At 45.6% G+C, this 21,702-nt stretch overlaps 1 protein-coding gene across 8 annotated transcripts in view; it reads left to right on the top strand.

Annotated features, from left to right (window-relative positions):
• The window catches only part of LOC119960740 (collagen alpha-3(VI) chain-like), a 314,544-nt gene that overhangs the window by 147,664 nt on the left and 145,178 nt on the right, over positions 1 to 21,702 (top strand). For 7 of the 8 annotated variants that reach the window (XM_038788388.1, XM_038788372.1, XM_038788380.1 and 4 more), the window contains 2 exons: positions 5,354 to 5,950; positions 15,176 to 15,772. The exons of the other annotated variant lie outside the window; for it this stretch is intronic. In XM_038788388.1, the coding sequence (XP_038644316.1) occupies positions 5,354 to 5,950; positions 15,176 to 15,772 (1,194 nt within the window). The remainder of the gene's footprint in view (positions 1 to 5,353; positions 5,951 to 15,175; positions 15,773 to 21,702) is intronic. 8 annotated transcript variants of the gene reach the window in all.

Genomic DNA, 21,702 nt, shown 5'->3' with positions numbered 1-21,702 from the left:
TGGAACTAGGAAGTAATATAGAATCATAGAATTTACAGTGCAGGAGGAGGCTTTTTGGCCCATCGAGTCTGCTCTTGGAAAGAACACCCTACATCAGCCCACGCCTCCATCCTATCCCCGTAACCCAATAACCCCACCTCACCTTTTTGGACACTAAGGTTAATTTATCATGGCCAATCCACCTAACCTGCACATCTTTGGACTGTGGGAGGAAACCGGAGCACCCGGAGGAAACCCACGCAGACATGGGGAGAAGATGCAGACTCCACACAGACAGTGACCGGGAATTGAATCTGGGACCCTGGAGCTTTGAAGCAACTGTAGAAACCACTGTGTGACCATTCTTCCCCAATCAGAGAGGAATACAGAGTGCACCAAATAAATAGCACTAAAATAGGAAATAGTAAGGTATTGGGTGGGTTTAGGGCAATAGAAAAAAATAAAGTCTAAGTTAGAATTGTTTTGCATGTATGCGAATATGAAGTGTGGTAAATAAGATTGGTGAATTACAGGCGCAGATTACCATAGATCATAGTACATAGAACATTACAGCGCAGTACAGGCCCTTCGGCCCTCGATGTTGCGCCGAACTGTGAAACTACTCTAAAGCCCATCTACACTATTCCCTTATCGTCCATGTATCTATCCAATGACCATTTGTATGTCCTTAGTGTTGGTGAGTCCACTACTGTTGCAGGCAGGGCATTCCACGCTCTTACTACTCTCTGAGTAAAGAACCTACCTCTGACATCTGTCCTATCTCTATCTCCCCTCAATTTAAAGCTATGTCCCCTCGTGCTAGACATCACCATCCAAGAAAAAAGGCTCTCACTGTCCACCCGATCTAATCCTCTGATCATCTTGTATGCCTCTATTAAGTCACCTCTTAACCTTCTTCTCTCTAACGAAAACAGCCTCAAGTCCCTCAGCCTTCCCTCATAAGATCGTCCCACCACACCAGGTAACATTCTGGTAAATCTCATCTGCACCCTTTCCAATGCTTCCACATCCTTCCTATAATGCGGCGACCAGAATTGCACGCAATACTCCAATTGCGGCCGCACCAGAGTTTTGTACAGCTGCAACATGACCTCATGGCTCCGAAACTCAATCCCTCTACCGATAAAAGCTAACACATCGTACGCCTTCTTAACAACCCTCTCAACCTGGGTAGCAACTTTCAGGGATATATGTACATGGACACCGAGATCTCTCTGCTTATCCACACTACCAAGAATCTTCCCATTAGCCCAGTACTCTGTCTTCCTGTTATTCCTTCCAAAATGAATCACCTCACACTTTTCTGCATTGAACTCCATTTGCCACCTCTCAGCCCAGCTCTGCTGCTTATCTCTGTCCCTCTGTAACTGGTAACATCCTTCCGCACTGTCCATAACTCCACCGACTTTAGTGTCATCTTCAAATTTACTCACCCATCCTTCTACACCCTCCTCCAGGTCATTTATAAAAATGACAAACAGCAGTGGCCCCAAAACAGATCCTTGTGGTACACCACTAGTAACTGGACTCTCGTCTGAACATTTCCCATGGGGAAATATGTTGCAGTGGCTTTTATAGAGACCTGCCTTCAAGTAGGGCAGAGCGGAATATTAAACTTTCCTGGTTACAAGGGCCGGCGGTCAATGGCCAGTTGCCTCTGCCGCGGGAATATCCGCTGCGAGGAGGCTGGAAAATCTCAGCCAAGGTTTCCACAAAATATAGGAAAGGAAGGTGATGTGGCGGTATTAATTAAGCACAGTGCTGGAGAGAGAGGGTGTCTCAGGTGGGTCAAACACAGATGTATTTGGCCAGAGCCAAGGAACAAACAAAAGGTGAACTACATTGTTTGGCGTAGTCACATTGTTAGGTGTGGCCACCAACCAGTGGGAAGGATATACAGGGACACATTTGCAAAAAAATTACAAAAAAGTGCAGGAATTAAAGAGAGTTTATAACGGGAATCTTTAAGCATCTGAATACAGAGTAGGATAGAAAAGGACTGAGAGGGTCAAGGGCACCTAGAGTATATTCAGGAAACATTTCCACTGTAGTGTGTTTGCAGTCCAATAAGACCTGGTTCTTGGGAATTAGCTGGGCAAGTGGATCAAGTGTCAGTTGGTTAACGGGGGAACCGTGATCATTGTATCATAGGTTAAGGTTGGCTATGGAAATGAACAAGGAACAATTTAGAGTAAGAGTAATTCACTGGGAAAATTCAACTTCATCAGGTAAGGATGGATCAGACCCATTTAATTGGAATCAAAGGGTGACAGGAAAAACTATCTCTTTAAAAGAAAGTGCAGGCACAGTCAAGGTATATTTCAATGAAGAGGAAATGTTGGGCAAATTAATCCAGAGCTTCCTGGAGGACAAATATGATTAAGGTAAAAAAGAAAAAGTATGTTTATGATAGGCATCAGATTGATAATGCCAACTGAAAATTAAGGTGAATTTTTTCCCCAATTAGTTTTAAAATATGGTGATAAAAGCCAGCAAGCCGCCCATGGACTTCACTCCACTTTCCCACCTGAGACGGCACTTTATAAAAAAATCTGAAAATTCTACTGAATGTAAAATAAAGAATAGAATTCCAAAGGGGATGTTGAGGCACCTGGATGTATTTGTGCATAAATCATTGAAGGTGGCAGGGCATGATAAAAGAGAGTCATTAAAGCATACAATGTCCTCGACCTTCAGGACTTGTGGGAGAAAACCGGAGCACCCAGAAGAAACCCACGCAGTTACTGAGAGAATGTGCAGACTCCACACAGTCAGTGACCCAAGCTGGCATTCGAACCCGGATCCCTGGTCCTGTGAAGCAACAGTGCTAACCACTTTGCTACCGTGCCACCCATTTTGGAGGGAGTCAGTTTAATGCTGGACCTGGGGGCACACAGGTTGCCAACATGCTTTTAAATGTAGGGTTGTCAATTGCACAGTCAACCTTGTCTCTTGTCCATTGTCATAATTGGATGGTGAATTCTGAGATGGCCAGGTAATTGACTGCCTTCCATTAGAATGTAGGGTGAAACACTGATATCGGTGGCATTGGTCCAGAAAACATGAGAGATCCAGTAAATCATGACCCTTATGTGTAGAGGGTTCTATGATCTACAGATATAGGGTGGGATTTTCCCATAATTTGTCAGAGTGTCAGGCTGTGACTGAAAACCGGCATGTATCTCTCCAGGTGCAAAGCTGCGTTTTCAGTCCAGAATTTCAGCCACTCTTACCAAAATTCATCTGGGGCATGGTTTATGCCTTCGCTCAAGCCGCCATCTTTAAATGGCGCTCCGATCAGCACTGAAATTAAGCTCCCTCCATAGATACAGTGAACACCACTCCCCTCCCCCCCAAAGCATCAGGGCGATCCACTCCATCCACCACGGAGGTATCGGGGAGTCCCACCCCCACCCCCAAACCGCATAAGTATCAGGGCTCTATTCCCCGCACGCCACTGCAAGTCAAATCAACGTAGAACTTTCTCTGTGAATGATAGGACCTTAGGGAATATTGTGGAACAGAGTGACCTTGGAGTTCAAGTGCACGGTTCTCTAAAGGTGGAGTCACAGTGAAGAAGGCTTTTGGCATGCTGGCCTTCATCAGTCAGGACATTGAGTATAGAAGTTGGGACGTTATGTTGCAGTTGTGAGGCCGCACCTGGAGTATTGTGTTCAGTTTTGGTCATCTTGCTACAGGAAAGATGTTATTAAACTGGGGTGATTGCAGAAAGGATTTACAAAGATGTTGCCAGGACTCAAGGAACTGAGTTACAGGGAGAGATTGGACGGGCTAGGACTTTCCCCTTTGGAGCATAGGACACTGAGGGGTGATTTTATCGAGGTGTAAAGATCATGAGAGGCATGGATAAGGTGAATGCACTCAGTCTTTTTTCTCGGGTTGGGGAATCGAGAACTAGAATGCAGAGGGCATAGGTTTAGGTGAAGAGGGGAAAGAATTACTGCGAACCTGAGGTTGTATTTTTTTACATAGAGGGTGGTTGTGTGTGGAATGAGCTGCCGGAGGAAGTGGTTGAGGCAGGGACATTGACAACATTTAATAATAATAATAATCACTTATTGTCACAAGTAGGCTTCAATGAAGTTACTGTGAAAAGCCCCTAGTCGCCACATTCCGGCGGGTTTTTGGGGAGGCCGGTACGGGAATTGAACCCGCGCTACTGGCCTTGTTCTGCATTACAAGCTAGCTGTTTAGCCCACAGTGCTAAACCAGCCCCATTTCAAAGGTATTTGGCAGATACATGGATAGGAAAGGTTTAGAGGGATATGGTCCAAATGCAGGAAAATGGGGTTAGCTTAGATGGGCTTTTTGGCTGGCATGGACCAGTTTGGGCTGAATTGCCTGTCTCCATTCCATCTGATTCAATGATCAGGGCTGGGGTCTCGGCTCCATACTAAAGAGACAGGGAGTAATGTATTGAAATTTGCAATTAGGAAGGCAAGTAACACGTTCGGCTCTATTACAAGAGGATTGGAGTACAAGAATAAAGTAGTCTTATTTGCATGACTATCTGCTGAATCCCTATACTCACCTGATTCGTCATCATGATATCCTGTTTTGGACCATTTATCAACTTAAATTTCAACTGAGCCTAAGTGATGTGACTGCCTCCGAGATAATTGTTATTACCTTTGCTGTGTTTAATTAATTAATTAATAACTAATTGGTTCATTGATCAATAAGGTTAGACAGATATGGCATGGATGGTCCTGTATCCTGAAGGTGACATGTAGAAATCTGGAGATAATATTATGATCCCTGTGTCTGTGACTTCAACAACTTTGGCTCAGAGTTATTGTGCTGGAGTCAGTGTTGGAGGCTTTGTTGAAAATTAGGGAAGGTCAAGGTTCCCTGGACACTTTGTTCCAAGGGGCAGTCAAAACCTTTAGGCTGATAGAAGTTGGTGATTGGTCAAAAATAGGAGGATGTGATTGAATATCAGGCAAGTAATGCTCTCAATAGACTCCTCCATACCAGGTCCCACAATCAGGCAGACTGCCAGACAAAGAGGGACTCTTGGGAGTTTGCAAGCAAACACACTGTGCCAGCTGCTTGTTGAACAACAACAACAGGATGAAGCCCGAAAGTGGGTATTAACTGCCTACTGAAAGACCTCGTTAGGTTGCTGACAGTACAGCTGCTGAAATAAATCAATCGCGAGATAGGACTGGAAAATACAAAGAAAGGTCCCAATCTAAACAACTATTTCTGTCTGAATGAACAAACCTCTTAATACAAACTCAGATTATGATCTGGTAGCTTCAAATGCATTTGATTGGATTTCCAAGATTAATGTAGAATAATAAACATAGTTATTTTCCATTTCTTACAGCTGGTGTTAAGAGGGATATTGTGTTCCTTGTTGATGGATCAGACAAAGTCAGAGGTGCTTTCCCTTCAGTTCAAAGATTCATTTCCAGAGTGGCCGATAATCTTGACATTGGACGTGATAAAGCCCGAGTTGGTGTGGTACAGTACAGTGATAATCCCAGAGTCAACTTCTACTTAACCAGCCACACCACAAATCAGGATGTGAAGGACGCAATAAATGGTCTCAGCCAAATAGGAGGACGTCGAGCCAACACTGGGGCAGCCTTGGACTATGTCACAAAGAACATCTTTACTCGGTCTGCTGGTGGCAGAGCAGAGGAAGGTGTACCCCAATTCTTGATCCTTCTCACTGGCAGCAAGTCATCCGATGATGTTAGTCGGGCAGCATTAGCTCTGAAAGAAGCTGGTGTAGCACCTTTCAGTATTGGGTCAGGTGACGCAGACGAAAGTGAACTCCAACAGATTTCACTGTCCCCTAATTATATTTTCAAGGTAAATGATCTGCGGAATGTGGAAACACTACAACAATCTCTGGAGACACCACTGAGGACACTGAGTAAAGATCAGATAATCCAAATCCGACCAGCTGTACCTGAAGGTGAGGAATCTCTGCTTTGTTTAAATATCACAATAATTACATCATGAATAATTGCTATGATAATATGGTTTGTAATGAAATTACTATCTGAGGTAACAGAAATGAGGGTATGTTACATGAGAATGGAAACACAACACTGTGATGAATCAAAAAATCACTCATACAATTTCAGTGCAATGTCTGTGCCCGAGGCCGGAAATTCTTTGCCCCATCATCGAGGCATTTGCTGCAAGAATTCAGCAGCCCAGACAAATGTCCAGTGACTTTGGTAGGACTGGACAATCCCGATAGCAGAGGGGCCGAAAACCCCCACCCCATGTGTTCTGCAGAAAATTAAATCCTTTTCTGTTAATGATTGCAGTGGCATTCCAAGCCAAGGCAGAATCCATTGACAGGAGCTCACCAATGATTTTTTCAGGCTTCTTCTCTGCACATGTCTAAAGGAGATCATAAAGAGATTCAAATGTATTAGATGGTCTGTAACAGAACTCTGCAGTCTCCAACAGCCAGTGAAGACATGGGTGACTCTGTCATAGGCCATCAATATGTCTTAAATTTTTAAATCAATGCGTTTTGCAAACTTTTTGCCAACATTGCGCAACAACAGGCACGCTTTGCCCTTCCAAGGATCTCCTTACTTTCTTCCTGATTACAGGACAAATTGAGAGAGACATTCACAAAGCATATGTGATCTTCGAACTCAGAAATAGAGGTGTTGAATGTAAATACAAGGAAGTTATGGTGAACCCTTTATAAAAGCTCTGGTTAGGCCGCAACCAAATTATTGAATCCAGTTCTGGTCTCCACATTTCAGGAAAGATACGAGGGTCCTTGAGAAGGTGCAGAGGAGATTTACCAGAATGGTTGCAAGGATGGGGGATTTTACCTCCCAGATAAGGTTGGAGAAGCTGGGGTTCTTCACTTTGCAGCCAAAAAGATTGAGGGAATATTTGATAGAGGTGCAAGATTATGGTAGCTTTGCACCTGGTATGCGTATCAGGTGTAGAGGCCTGGTAATTAAATTAAAATGTATTCGAATGGGGCTCCTGATGTTGATTGTCAGGAATCCCGTTACGTCACTCACATGTGGTGGAACAATCGCGACGGGACATTCCGCTGATGCAAAACATGATCTGGACATCTCATAGAACCGAGAACATACAGAACAGATGGAGTCCATTTGGCCCATCGAGTCTGCACTGACCCCCATTAAGTCCTCACTTCCACCCTAACACCGTAACCCAATAACCCCTCCTAACCGTTTTTGGACACTGTGGGCAATTTAGCATGGCCAATCCACCTAACCTGCACGTCTTTGGGCTGTGAGAGGAAACCGGAGCACCCGGAGTAAACCCACGCAGACACGGGGAGAACGTGCAAACTCAGCACAGACAGTGACCCAGCGTGGAATCGAACCTGGAACCCTGGTGCTGTGAAGCCACAGTGCTATCCACTTGTGCTACCGTGTTCCACCTAATCTCACGGGCTTTTGTGCTCCCGCTGCCATTCATGCCCGATGTTAACAGGAGTGCAAAATCCCAGCTCAGGTCTCTGGAAAATGGGACTTAATTTCAAAGTTTGCAAATAACTCAAAACTTAGAAGACATTAACATAAGCACATAGACTTATGAAATGGGCAAATGCATAGCAGATGAGATTTAACATAGAGGTTTGAAGTGATACATTTTGCGAGGAAGAATGCAAAGCAATATAAACTAAATGGAACAATTATCAAGTGGGTGGAGGAACAGAGAGGCCTGCACATGGGACTATGTATAGATGGCTCTGCAAACCCGACTCAGAGGAAAGCACCTGGATGTTCTCATTTTCACTCCAGGGCTACGGATGTTGATGAAAGTTAGGTTTGGCACCCCTGGAAGCAGTGCAGAGGAGATGCTCTGTGTGAGACTAGATCCCCTGCGAACACCTACAGCCCCTCATGCCCTCCATGCCAACCTATGCCCCATGGTCCTTCATAGCCACCATGCCAACTTCGCCTGAACTCATGCCAACCACTCTCCTTGCCAATTCATGCAATATCCACAAAGGGGCAAACCTCCAGAACCATGCTGAGGAGAACTAAAATTAAATACTTAGTGTGGAATTCTCCAGCCCTCCCCACCCGGGGGGGGGGGGGATCTTCTGTTCCTGCTGAATACGACCCTCTCGGCAGGTTCCCCGATGACGGCACGGGTGAGGAATATCAATCGACATCCACTTTCCTGGGACTGGAAGATCCTTCCGCAGGGCGGGGTGGGGGGCTCTAGATTTTCAGACAGCAAAGTACTGTCCCTGGTGGGAAAAGCAGGAGGCAGCCCACCAGCTGCCTTGCGGTTTTCCCACCATTTTTTCAAACACTTTGTGGGGGGTGGGGGAGGGGAAGTAGGAGGGACAGGTCCCGCAACGGCATGTAACAATAATAAAAGGAACCCCCTCCCCTGCCAATGGACATGAGCCTCCACTCCCCACCCTCCCCTAGGGGACTCCCCCAGCCGAAACCTTCCCAAGGGTAGACCCTCCCTGGCAGTGCCCAGTACTGTCTGGGCACGATCCCTTCCCCTCTGCAGGCTGTACTCAGCTGTGCGTCCCCAATGGTTCTCTTCACCAGTACACCAAAACCTGTTGTCACACTGGTGGCAGGAGAGAATTGCCAACGTGGCGGGATACTATAACGGGGAGTTGCAGTAGTAATGGCGAGGCGGGCGAATGAGATACGACATCAAATCCCTGTCTGCATTATTTTTCTTCAGTTATGCACTATATGGCAGAAAAAGCCCTCATTACCTTTGGTGGGCTCAACCCCCCCTCTTCCCACCTGACATTGGCTTTTGCTTGTACCAGAGAAGGTCTTACCCAATAAAATTTGCATATTTTTTAATGAATATTTACTCCAGTCATACCATATTTCTTGGACCAATGCCGACAGATATTTTGCACGGCTGATATGAAAATCCCAACTCCCAAAAGAATTGATCTTCCAGTCCCACTGAAACCAACCACTGCCGTGGCATCCATGCTGGTGGGATGAGCGAGCCATGCAAAATGATGTGACTGGAAGATACCGCCAGCAGCAAATAGTGAGCTACAGGCAGCTGCATTCATGTGTACGTGAATCCAGGGCGGTTTGGTGTCTCCATGGTACCATTTGGAGGATGTAATTGAGTGGCTGCAGAGCACCCTATTTAGGGAAATGAATAGTTGTGGTCACATTTGTACCAATACATATTCAGAAAGAGGGATGTGGTCCTGCAGTCAGAATGTAAGGCACCAGGAAAGGAATTAGCAAGCAGGATTTTAATAATACTAATTTCTAGATTATTCCCGGTAAATGCATAAGTGCATATCGAAATGGGAGGATAAAGTAGATTAATGTGTTACTAGAATGACAGTGCAGGGCTTTAGATTCCTGGGACCATAGATTCATAGAATTTACAGTGCAGAAGGAGGCCGTTCGGCCCATCGAGTCTGCACCGGCCCTTGGAAAGAGCACTCCACTCAAGCACACGCTTCCTCCACCCCATCCCCTTAACCCAGTCACCCCCAATTGACTGAGGGCAATTTAGCATGGCCAATCCACCTAACCCACACATCTTTGGACTGTGGGATGAAACCGGAGGACCCGGAGGAAACCCACGCACACACAGGGAGAACGTGCAGACTCCACACAGACAGTGACCCAAGTCAGGAAACGAACCTGGGACCCTGCAGCTGTGAAGCAACTGTGCTAACCGCTATGCTATCGTGCTGCCCATTATGACCAGTACCGTGGGAGATGGGGCCAGTGTTGGCTATACACAGAGCTAGGATCAATTTCCTTGTGTTATGGTTTACTCGTGCTAATGAAGAGAGTTTAAACAAACTTAGCAGGTGTTCTGGAACTAGGAAGTAATATAGAATCATAGAATTTACAGTGCAGGAGGAGGCTTTTTGGCCCATCGAGTCTGCTCTTGGAAAGAACACCCTACATCAGCCCACGCCTCCATCCTATCCCCGTAACCCAATAACCCCACCTCACCTTTTTGGACACTAAGGTTAATTTATCATGGCCAATCCACCTAACCTGCACATCTTTGGACTGTGGGAGGAAACCGGAGCACCCGGAGGAAACCCACGCAGACATGGGGAGAAGATGCAGACTCCACACAGACAGTGACCGGGAATTGAATCTGGGACCCTGGAGCTTTGAAGCAACTGTAGAAACCACTGTGTGACCATTCTTCCCCAATCAGAGAGGAATACAGAGTGCACCAAATAAATAGCACTAAAATAGGAAATAGTAAGGTATTGGGTGGGTTTAGGGCAATAGAAAAAAATAAAGTCTAAGTTAGAATTGTTTTGCATGTATGCGAATATGAAGTGTGGTAAATAAGATTGGTGAATTACAGGCGCAGATTACCATAGATCATAGTACATAGAACATTACAGCGCAGTACAGGCCCTTCGGCCCTCGATGTTGCGCCGAACTGTGAAACTACTCTAAAGCCCATCTACACTATTCCCTTATCGTCCATGTATCTATCCAATGACCATTTGTATGTCCTTAGTGTTGGTGAGTCCACTACTGTTGCAGGCAGGGCATTCCACGCTCTTACTACTCTCTGAGTAAAGAACCTACCTCTGACATCTGTCCTATCTCTATCTCCCCTCAATTTAAAGCTATGTCCCCTCGTGCTAGACATCACCATCCAAGAAAAAAGGCTCTCACTGTCCACCCGATCTAATCCTCTGATCATCTTGTATGCCTCTATTAAGTCACCTCTTAACCTTCTTCTCTCTAACGAAAACAGCCTCAAGTCCCTCAGCCTTCCCTCATAAGATCGTCCCACCACACCAGGTAACATTCTGGTAAATCTCATCTGCACCCTTTCCAATGCTTCCACATCCTTCCTATAATGCGGCGACCAGAATTGCACGCAATACTCCAATTGCGGCCGCACCAGAGTTTTGTACAGCTGCAACATGACCTCATGGCTCCGAAACTCAATCCCTCTACCGATAAAAGCTAACACATCGTACGCCTTCTTAACAACCCTCTCAACCTGGGTAGCAACTTTCAGGGATATATGTACATGGACACCGAGATCTCTCTGCTTATCCACACTACCAAGAATCTTCCCATTAGCCCAGTACTCTGTCTTCCTGTTATTCCTTCCAAAATGAATCACCTCACACTTTTCTGCATTGAACTCCATTTGCCACCTCTCAGCCCAGCTCTGCTGCTTATCTCTGTCCCTCTGTAACTGGTAACATCCTTCCGCACTGTCCATAACTCCACCGACTTTAGTGTCATCTTCAAATTTACTCACCCATCCTTCTACACCCTCCTCCAGGTCATTTATAAAAATGACAAACAGCAGTGGCCCCAAAACAGATCCTTGTGGTACACCACTAGTAACTGGACTCTCGTCTGAACATTTCCCATGGGGAAATATGTTGCAGTGGCTTTTATAGAGACCTGCCTTCAAGTAGGGCAGAGCGGAATATTAAACTTTCCTGGTTACAAGGGCCGGCGGTCAATGGCCAGTTGCCTCTGCCGCGGGAATATCCGCTGCGAGGAGGCTGGAAAATCTCAGCCAAGGTTTCCACAAAATATAGGAAAGGAAGGTGATGTGGCGGTATTAATTAAGCACAGTGCTGGAGAGAGAGGGTGTCTCAGGTGGGTCAAACACAGATGTATTTGGCCAGAGCCAAGGAACAAACAAAAGGTGAACTACATTGTTTGGCGTAGTCACATTGTTAGGTGTGGCCACCAACCAGTGGGAAGGATATACAGGGACACATTTGCAAAAAAATTACAAAAAAGTGCAGGAATTAAAGAGAGTTTATAACGGGAATCTTTAAGCATCTGAATACAGAGTAGGATAGAAAAGGACTGAGAGGGTCAAGGGCACCTAGAGTATATTCAGGAAACATTTCCACTGTAGTGTGTTTGCAGTCCAATAAGACCTGGTTCTTGGGAATTAGCTGGGCAAGTGGATCAAGTGTCAGTTGGTTAACGGGGGAACCGTGATCATTGTATCATAGGTTAAGGTTGGCTATGGAAATGAACAAGGAACAATTTAGAGTAAGAGTAATTCACTGGGAAAATTCAACTTCATCAGGTAAGGATGGATCAGACCCATTTAATTGGAATCAAAGGGTGACAGGAAAAACTATCTCTTTAAAAGAAAGTGCAGGCACAGTCAAGGTATATTTCAATGAAGAGGAAATGTTGGGCAAATTAATCCAGAGCTTCCTGGAGGACAAATATGATTAAGGTAAAAAAGAAAAAGTATGTTTATGATAGGCATCAGATTGATAATGCCAACTGAAAATTAAGGTGAATTTTTTCCCCAATTAGTTTAAAAATATGGTGATAAAAGCCAGCAAGCCGCCCATGGACTTCACTCCACTTTCCCACCTGAGACGGCACTTTATAAAAAATCTGAAAATTCTACTGAATGTAAAATAAAGAATAGAATTCCAAAGGGGATGTTGAGGCACCTGGATGTATTTGTGCATAAATCATTGAAGGTGGCAGGGCATGATAAAAGAGAGTCATTAAAGCATACAATGTCCTCGACCTTCAGGACTTGTGGGAGAAAACCGGAGCACCCAGAAGAAACCCACGCAGTTAATGAGAGAATGTGCAGACTCCACACAGTCAGTGACCCAAGCTGGCATTCGAACCCGGATCCCTGGTCCTGTGAAGCAACAGTGCTAACCACTTTGCTACCGTGCCACCCATTTTGGAGGGAGTCAGTTTAATGCTGGACCTGGGGGCACACAGGTTGCCAACATGCTTTTAAATGTAGGGTTGTCAATTGCACAGTCAACCTTGTCTCTTGTCCATTGTCATAATTGGATGGTGAATTCTGAGATGGCCAGGTAATTGACTGCCTTCCATTAGAATGTAGGGTGAAACACTGATATCGGTGGCATTGGTCCAGAAAACATGAGAAATCCAGTAAATCGTGACCCTTATGTGTAGAGGGTTCTATGATCTACAGATATAGGGTGGGATTTTCCCATAATTTGTCAGAGTGTCAGGCTGTGACTGAAAACCGGCATGTATCTCTCCAGGTGCAAAGCTGCGTTTTCAGTCCAGAATTTCAGCCACTCTTACCAAAATTCATCTGGGGCATGGTTTATGCCTTCGCTCAAGCGGCCATCTTTAAATGGCGCTCCGATCAGCACTGAAATTAAACTCCCTCCATAGACACAGTGGACACCACTCCCCTCCCCCCCAAAGCATCAGGGCGATCCACTCCATGCATCACGGAGGTATCGGGGAGTCCCACCCCCACCCCCAAACCGCATAAGTATCAGGGCTCTATTCCCCGCATGCCACTGCAAGTCAAATCAACGTAGAACTTTCTCTGTGAATGATAGGACCTTAGGGAATATTGTGGAACAGAGTGACCTTGGAGTTCAAGTGCACGGTTCTCTAAAGGTGGAGTCACAGTGAAGAAGGCTTTTGGCATGCTGGCCTTCATCAGTCAGGACATTGAGTATAGAAGTTGGGACGTTATGTTGCAGTTGTGAGGCCGCACCTGGAGTATTGTGTTCAGTTTTGGTCATCTTGCTACAGGAAAGATGTTATTAAACTGGGGTGATTGCAGAAAGGATTTACAAAGATGTTGCCAGGACTCAAGGAACTGAGTTACAGGGAGAGATTGGACGGGCTAGGACTTTCCCCTTTGGAGCATAGGACACTGAGGGGTGATTTTATCGAGGTGTAAAGATCATGAGAGGCATGGATAAGGTGAATGCACTCAGTCTTTTTTCTCGGGTTGGGGAATCGAGAACTAGAATGCAGAGGGCATAGGTTTAAGTGAAGAGGGGAAAGAATTACTGCGAACCTGAGGTTGTATTTTTTTACATAGAGGGTGGTTGTGTGTGGAATGAGCTGCCGGAGGAAGTGGTTGAGGCAGGGACATTGACAACATTTAATAATAATAATAATCACTTATTGTCACAAGTAGGCTTCAATGAAGTTACTGTGAAAAGCCCCTAGTCGCCACATTCCGGCGGGTTTTTGGGGAGGCCGGTACGGGAATTGAACCCGCGCTACTGGCCTTGTTCTGCATTACAAGCTAGCTGTTTAGCCCACAGTGCTAAACCAGCCCCATTTCAAAGGTATTTGGCAGATACATGGATAGGAAAGGTTTAGAGGGATATGGTCCAAATGCAGGAAAATGGGGTTAGCTTAGATGGGCTTTTTGGCTGGCATGGACCAGTTTGGGCTGAATTGCCTGTCTCCATTCCATCTGATTCAATGATCAGGGCTGGGGTCTCGGCTCCATACTAAAGAGACAGGGAGTAATGTATTGAAATTTGCAATTAGGAAGGCAAGTAACACGTTCGGCTCTATTACAAGAGGATTGGAGTACAAGAATAAAGTAGTCTTATTTGCATGACTATCTGCTGAATCCCTATACTCACCTGATTCGTCATCATGATATCCTGTTTTGGACCATTTATCAACTTAAATTTCAACTGAGCCTAAGTGATGTGACTGCCTCCGAGATAATTGTTATTACCTTTGCTGTGTTTAATTAATTAATTAATAACTAATTGGTTCATTGATCAATAAGGTTAGACAGATATGGCATGGATGGTCCTGTATCCTGAAGGTGACATGTAGAAATCTGGAGATAATATTATGATCCCTGTGTCTGTGACTTCAACAACTTTGGCTCAGAGTTATTGTGCTGGAGTCAGTGTTGGAGGCTTTGTTGAAAATTAGGGAAGGTCAAGGTTCCCTGGACACTTTGTTCCAAGGGGCAGTCAAAACCTTTAGGCTGATAGAAGTTGGTGATTGGTCAAAAATAGGAGGATGTGATTGAATATCAGGCAAGTAATGCTCTCAATAGACTCCTCCATACCAGGTCCCACAATCAGGCAGACTGCCAGACAAAGAGGGACTCTTGGGAGTTTGCAAGCAAACACACTGTGCCAGCTGCTTGTTGAACAACAACAACAGGATGAAGCCCGAAAGTGGGTATTAACTGCCTACTGAAAGACCTCGTTAGGTTGCTGACAGTACAGCTGCTGAAATAAATCAATCGCGAGATAGGACTGGAAAATACAAAGAAAGGTCCCAATCTAAACAACTATTTCTGTCTGAATGAACAAACCTCTTAATACAAACTCAGATTATGATCTGGTAGCTTCAAATGCATTTGATTGGATTTCCAAGATTAATGTAGAATAATAAACATAGTTATTTTCCATTTCTTACAGCTGGTGTTAAGAGGGATATTGTGTTCCTTGTTGATGGATCAGACAAAGTCAGAGGTGCTTTCCCTTCAGTTCAAAGATTCATTTCCAGAGTGGCCGATAATCTTGACATTGGACGTGATAAAGCCCGAGTTGGTGTGGTACAGTACAGTGATAATCCCAGAGTCAACTTCTACTTAACCAGCCACACCACAAATCAGGATGTGAAGGACGCAATAAATGGTCTCAGCCAAATAGGAGGACGTCGAGCCAACACTGGGGCAGCCTTGGACTATGTCACAAAGAACATCTTTACTCAGTCTGCTGGTGGCAGAGCAGAGGAAGGTGTACCCCAATTCTTGATCCTTCTCACTGGCAGCAAGTCATCCGATGATGTTAGTCGGGCAGCATTAGCTCTGAAAGAAGCTGGTGTAGCACCTTTCAGTATTGGGTCAGGTGACGCAGACGAAAGTGAACTCCAACAGATTTCACTGTCTCCTAATTATATTTTCAAGGTAAATGATCTACGGAATGTGGAAACACTACAACAATCTCTGGAGACACCACTGAGGACACTGAGTAAAGATCAGATAATCCAAATCCAACCAGCTGTACCTGAAGGTGAGGAATCTCTGCTTTGTTTAAATATCACAATAATTACATCATGAATAATTGCTATGATAATATGGTTTGTAATGAAATTACTATCTGAGGTAACAGAAATGAGGGTATGTTACATGAGAATGGAAACACAACACTGTGATGAATCAAAAAATCACTCATACAATTTCAGTGCAATGTCTGTGCCCGAGGCCGGAAATTCTTTGCCCCATCATCGAGGCATTCGCTGCAGGAATTCAGCAGCCCAGACAAATGTCCAGTGACTTTGGTAGGACTGGACAATCCCGATAGCAGAGGGGCCGAAAACCCCCACCCCATGTGTTCTGCAGAAAATTAAATCCTTTTCTGTTAATGATGGCAGTGGCATTCCAAGCCAAGGCAGAATCCATTGACAGGAGCTCACCAATGATTTTTTCAGGCTTCTTCTCTGCACATGTCTAAAGGAGATCATAAAGAGATTCAAATGTATTAGATGGTCTGTAACAGAACTCTGCAGTCTCCAACAGCCAGTGAAGACATGGGTGACTCTGTCATAGGCCATCAATATGTCTTAAATTTTTAAATCAATGCGTTTTGCAAACTTTTTGCCAACATTGCGCAACAACAGGCACGCTTTGCCCTTCCAAGGATCTCCTTACTTTCTTCCTGATTACAGGACAAATTGAGAGAGACATTCACAAAGCATATGTGATCTTCGAACTCAGAAATAGAGGTGTTGAATGTAAATACAAGGAAGTTATGGTGAACCCTTTATAAAAGCTCTGGTTAGGCCGCAACCAAATTATTGAATCCAGTTCTGGTCTCCACATTTCAGGAAAGATACGAGGGTCCTTGAGAAGGTGCAGAGGAGATTTACCAGAATGGTTGCAAGGATGGGGGATTTTACCTCCCAGATAAGGTTGGAGAAGCTGGGGTTCTTCACTTTGCAGCCAAAAAGATTGAGGGAATATTTGATAGAGGTGCAAGATTATGGTAGCTTTACACCTGGTATCTGTATCAGGTGTAGAGGCCTGGTAATTAAATTAAAATGTATTCGAATGGGGCTCCTGATGTTGATTGTCAGGAATCCCGTTACGTCACTCACATGTGGTGGAACAATCGCGACGGGACATTCCGCTGATGCAAAACATGATCTGGACATCTCATAGAACCGAGAACATACAGAACAGAAGGAGTCCATTTGGCCCATCGAGTCTGCACTGACCCCCATTAAGTCCTCACTTCCACCCTAACACCGTAACCCAATAACCCCTCCTAACCGTTTTTGGACACTGTGGGCAATTTAGCATGGCCAATCCACCTAACCTGCACGTCTTTGGGCTGTGAGAGTAAACCGGAGCACCCGGAGTAAACCCACGCAGACACGGGGAGAACGTGCAAACTCAGCACAGACAGTGACCCAGCGTGGAATCGAACCTGGAACCCTGGTGCTGTGAAGCCACAGTGCTATCCACTTGTGCTACCGTGTTCCACCTAATCTCACGGGCTTTTGTGCTCCCGCTGCCATTCATGCCCGATGTTAACAGGAGTGCAAAATCCCAGCTCAGGTCTCTGGAAAATGGGACTTAATTTCAAAGTTTGCAAATAACTCAAAACTTAGAAGACATTAACATAAGCACATAGACTTATGAAATGGGCAAATGCATAGCAGATGAGATTTAACATAGAGGTTTGAAGTGATACATTTTGCGAGGAAGAATGCAAAGCAATATAAACTAAATGGAACAATTATCAAGTGGGTGGAGGAACAGAGAGGCCTGCACATGGGACTATGTATAGATGGCTCTGCAAACCCGACTCAGAGGAAAGCACCTGGATGTTCTCATTTTCACTCCAGGGCTACGGATGTTGATGAAAGTTAGGTTTGGCACCCCTGGAAGCAGTGCAGAGGAGATGCTCTGTGTGAGACTAGATCCCCTGCGAACACCTACAGCCCCTCATGCCCTCCATGCCAACCTATGCCCCATGGTCCTTCATAGCCACCATGCCAACTTCGTCTGAACTCATGCCAAACACTCTCCTTGCCAATTCATCCAATATCCACAAAGGGGCAAACCTCCAGAACCATGCTGAGGAGAACTAAAATTAAATACTTAGTGTGGAATTCTCCAGCCCTCCCCACCGGGGGGGGGGGGATCTTCTGTTCCTGCTGAATACGACCCTCTCGGCAGGTTCCCCGATGACGGCACGGGTGAGGAATATCAATCGACATCCACTTTCCTGGGACTGGAAGATCCTTCCGCAGGGCGGGGTGGGGGGCTCTAGATTTTCAGACAGCAAAGTACTGTCCCTGGTGGGAAAAGCAGGAGGCAGCCCACCAGCTGCCTTGCGGTTTTCCCACCATTTTTTCAAACACTTTGTGGGGGGTGGGGGAGGGGAAGTAGGAGGGACAGGTCCCGCAACGGCATGTAACAATAATAAAAGGAACCCCCTCCCCTGCCAATGGACATGAGCCTCCACTCCCCACCCTCCCCTAGGGGACTCCCCCAGCCGAAACCTTCCCAAGGGTAGACCCTCCCTGGCAGTGCCCAGTACTGTCTGGGCACGATCCCTTCCCCTCTGCAGGCTGTACTCAGCTGTGCGTCCCCAATGGTTCTCTTCACCAGTACACCAAAACCTGTTGTCACACTGGTGGCAGGAGAGAATTGCCAACGTGGCGGGATACTATAACGGGGAGTTGCAGTAGTAATGGCGAGGCGGGCGAATGAGATACGACATCAAATCCCTGTCTGCATTATTTTTCTTCAGTTATGCACTATATGGCAGAAAAAGCCCTCATTACCTTTGGTGGGCTCAACCCCCCCTCTTCCCACCTGACATTGGCTTTTGCTTGTACCAGAGAAGGTCTTACCCAATAAAATTTGCATATTTTTTAATGAATATTTACTCCAGTCATACCATATTTCTTGGACCAATGCCGACAGATATTTTGCACGGCTGATATGAAAATCCCAACTCCCAAAAGAATTGATCTTCCAGTCCCACTGAAACCAACCACTGCCGTGGCATCCACGCTGGTGGGATGGGCGAGCCATGCAAAATGATGTGACTGGAAGATACCGCCAGCAGCAAATAGTGAGCTACAGGCAGCTGCATTCATGTGTACGTGAATCCAGGGCGGTTTGGTGTCTCCATGGCACCATTTGGAGGATGTAATTGAGTGGCTGCAGAGCACCCTATTTAGGGAAATGAATAGTTGTGGTCACATTTGTACCAATACATATTCAGAAAGAGGGATGTGGTCCTGCAGTCAGAATGTAAGGCACCAGGAAAGGAATTAGCAAGCAGGATTTTAATAATACTAATTTCTAGATTATTCCCGGTAAATGCATAAGTGCATATCGAAATGGGAGGATAAAGTAGATTAATGTGTTACTAGAATGACAGTGCAGGGCTTTAGATTCCTGGGACCATAGATTCATAGAATTTACAGTGCAGAAGGAGGCCGTTCGGCCCATCGAGTCTGCACCGGCCCTTGGAAAGAGCACTCCACTCAAGCACACGCTTCCTCCACCCCATCCCCTTAACCCAGTCACCCCCAATTGACTGAGGGCAATTTAGCATGGCCAATCCACCTAACCCACACATCTTTGGACTGTGGGATGAAACCGGAGGACCCGGAGGAAACCCACGCACACACAGGGAGAACGTGCAGACTCCACACAGACAGTGACCCAAGTCAGGAAACGAACCTGGGACCCTGCAGCTGTGAAGCAACTGTGCTAACCGCTATGCTATCGTGCTGCCCATTATGACCAGTACCGTGGGAGATGGGGCCAGTGTTGGCTATACACAGAGCTAGGATCAATTTCCTTGTGTTATGGTTTACTCGTGCTAATGAAGAGAGTTTAAACAAACTTAGCAGGTGTTCTGGAACTAGGAAGTAATATAGAATCATAGAATTTACAGTGCAGGAGGAGGCTTTTTGGCCCATCGAGTCTGCTCTTGGAAAGAACACCCTACATCAGCCCACGCCTCCATCCTATCCCCGTAACCCAATAACCCCACCTCACCTTTTTGGACACTAAGGTTAATTTATCATGGCCAATCCACCTAACCTGCACATCTTTGGACTGTGGGAGGAAACCGGAGCACCCGGAGGAAACCCACGCAGACATGGGGAGAAGATGCAGACTCCACACAGACAGTGACCGGGAATTGAATCTGGGACCCTGGAGCTTTGAAGCAACTGTAGAAACCACTGTGTGACCATTCTTCCCCAATCAGAGAGGAATACAGAGTGCACCAAATAAATAGCACTAAAATAGGAAATAGTAAGGTATTGGGTGGGTTTAGGGCAATAGAAAAAAATAAAGTCTAAGTTAGAATTGTTTTGCATGTATGCGAATATGAAGTGTGGTAAATAAGATTGGTGAATTACAGGCGCAGATTACCATAGATCATAGTACATAGAACATTACAGCGCAGTACAGGCCCTTCGGCCCTCGATGTTGCGCCGAACTGTGAAACTACTCTAAAGCCCATCTACACTATTCCCTTATCGTCCATGTATCTATCCAATGACCATTTGTATGTCCTTAGTGTTGGTGAGTCCACTACTGTTGCAGGCAGGGCATTCCACGCTCTTACTACTCTCTGAGTAAAGAACCTACCTCTGACATCTGTCCTATCTCTATCTCCCCTCAATTTAAAGCTATGTCCCCTCGTGCTAGACATCACCATCCAAGAAAAAAGGCTCTCACTGTCCACCCGATCTAATCCTCTGATCATCTTGTATGCCTCTATTAAGTCACCTCTTAACCTTCTTCTCTCTAACGAAAACAGCCTCAAGTCCCTCAGCCTTCCCTCATAAGATCGTCCCACCACACCAGGTAACATTCTGGTAAATCTCATCTGCACCCTTTCCAATGCTTCCACATCCTTCCTATAATGCGGCGACCAGAATTGCACGCAATACTCCAATTGCGGCCGCACCAGAGTTTTGTACAGCTGCAACATGACCTCATGGCTCCGAAACTCAATCCCTCTACCGATAAAAGCTAACACATCGTACGCCTTCTTAACAACCCTCTCAACCTGGGTAGCAACTTTCAGGGATATATGTACATGGACACCGAGATCTCTCTGCTTATCCACACTACCAAGAATCTTCCCATTAGCCCAGTACTCTGTCTTCCTGTTATTCCTTCCAAAATGAATCACCTCACACTTTTCTGCATTGAACTCCATTTGCCACCTCTCAGCCCAGCTCTGCTGCTTATCTCTGTCCCTCTGTAACTGGTAACATCCTTCCGCACTGTCCATAACTCCACCGACTTTAGTGTCATCTTCAAATTTACTCACCCATCCTTCTACACCCTCCTCCAGGTCATTTATAAAAATGACAAACAGCAGTGGCCCCAAAACAGATCCTTGTGGTACACCACTAGTAACTGGACTCTCGTCTGAACATTTCCCATGGGGAAATATGTTGCAGTGGCTTTTATAGAGACCTGCCTTCAAGTAGGGCAGAGCGGAATATTAAACTTTCCTGGTTACAAGGGCCGGCGGTCAATGGCCAGTTGCCTCTGCCGCGGGAATATCCGCTGCGAGGAGGCTGGAAAATCTCAGCCAAGGTTTCCACAAAATATAGGAAAGGAAGGTGATGTGGCGGTATTAATTAAGCACAGTGCTGGAGAGAGAGGGTGTCTCAGGTGGGTCAAACACAGATGTATTTGGCCAGAGCCAAGGAACAAACAAAAGGTGAACTACATTGTTTGGCGTAGTCACATTGTTAGGTGTGGCCACCAACCAGTGGGAAGGATATACAGGGACACATTTGCAAAAAAATTACAAAAAAGTGCAGGAATTAAAGAGAGTTTATAACGGGAATCTTTAAGCATCTGAATACAGAGTAGGATAGAAAAGGACAGAGAGGGTCAAGGGCACCTAGAGTATATTCAGGAAACATTTCCACTGTAGTGTGTTTG

The sequence above is a fragment of the Scyliorhinus canicula genome, chromosome 2 (genome assembly GCF_902713615.1).
Source record: "Scyliorhinus canicula chromosome 2, sScyCan1.1, whole genome shotgun sequence".
NCBI lineage: Eukaryota > Metazoa > Chordata > Chondrichthyes > Carcharhiniformes > Scyliorhinidae > Scyliorhinus > Scyliorhinus canicula.
The sequence above is the reverse complement of the archived record's forward strand: the minus strand, read 5'-3'. Positions and strand labels throughout refer to the sequence as shown.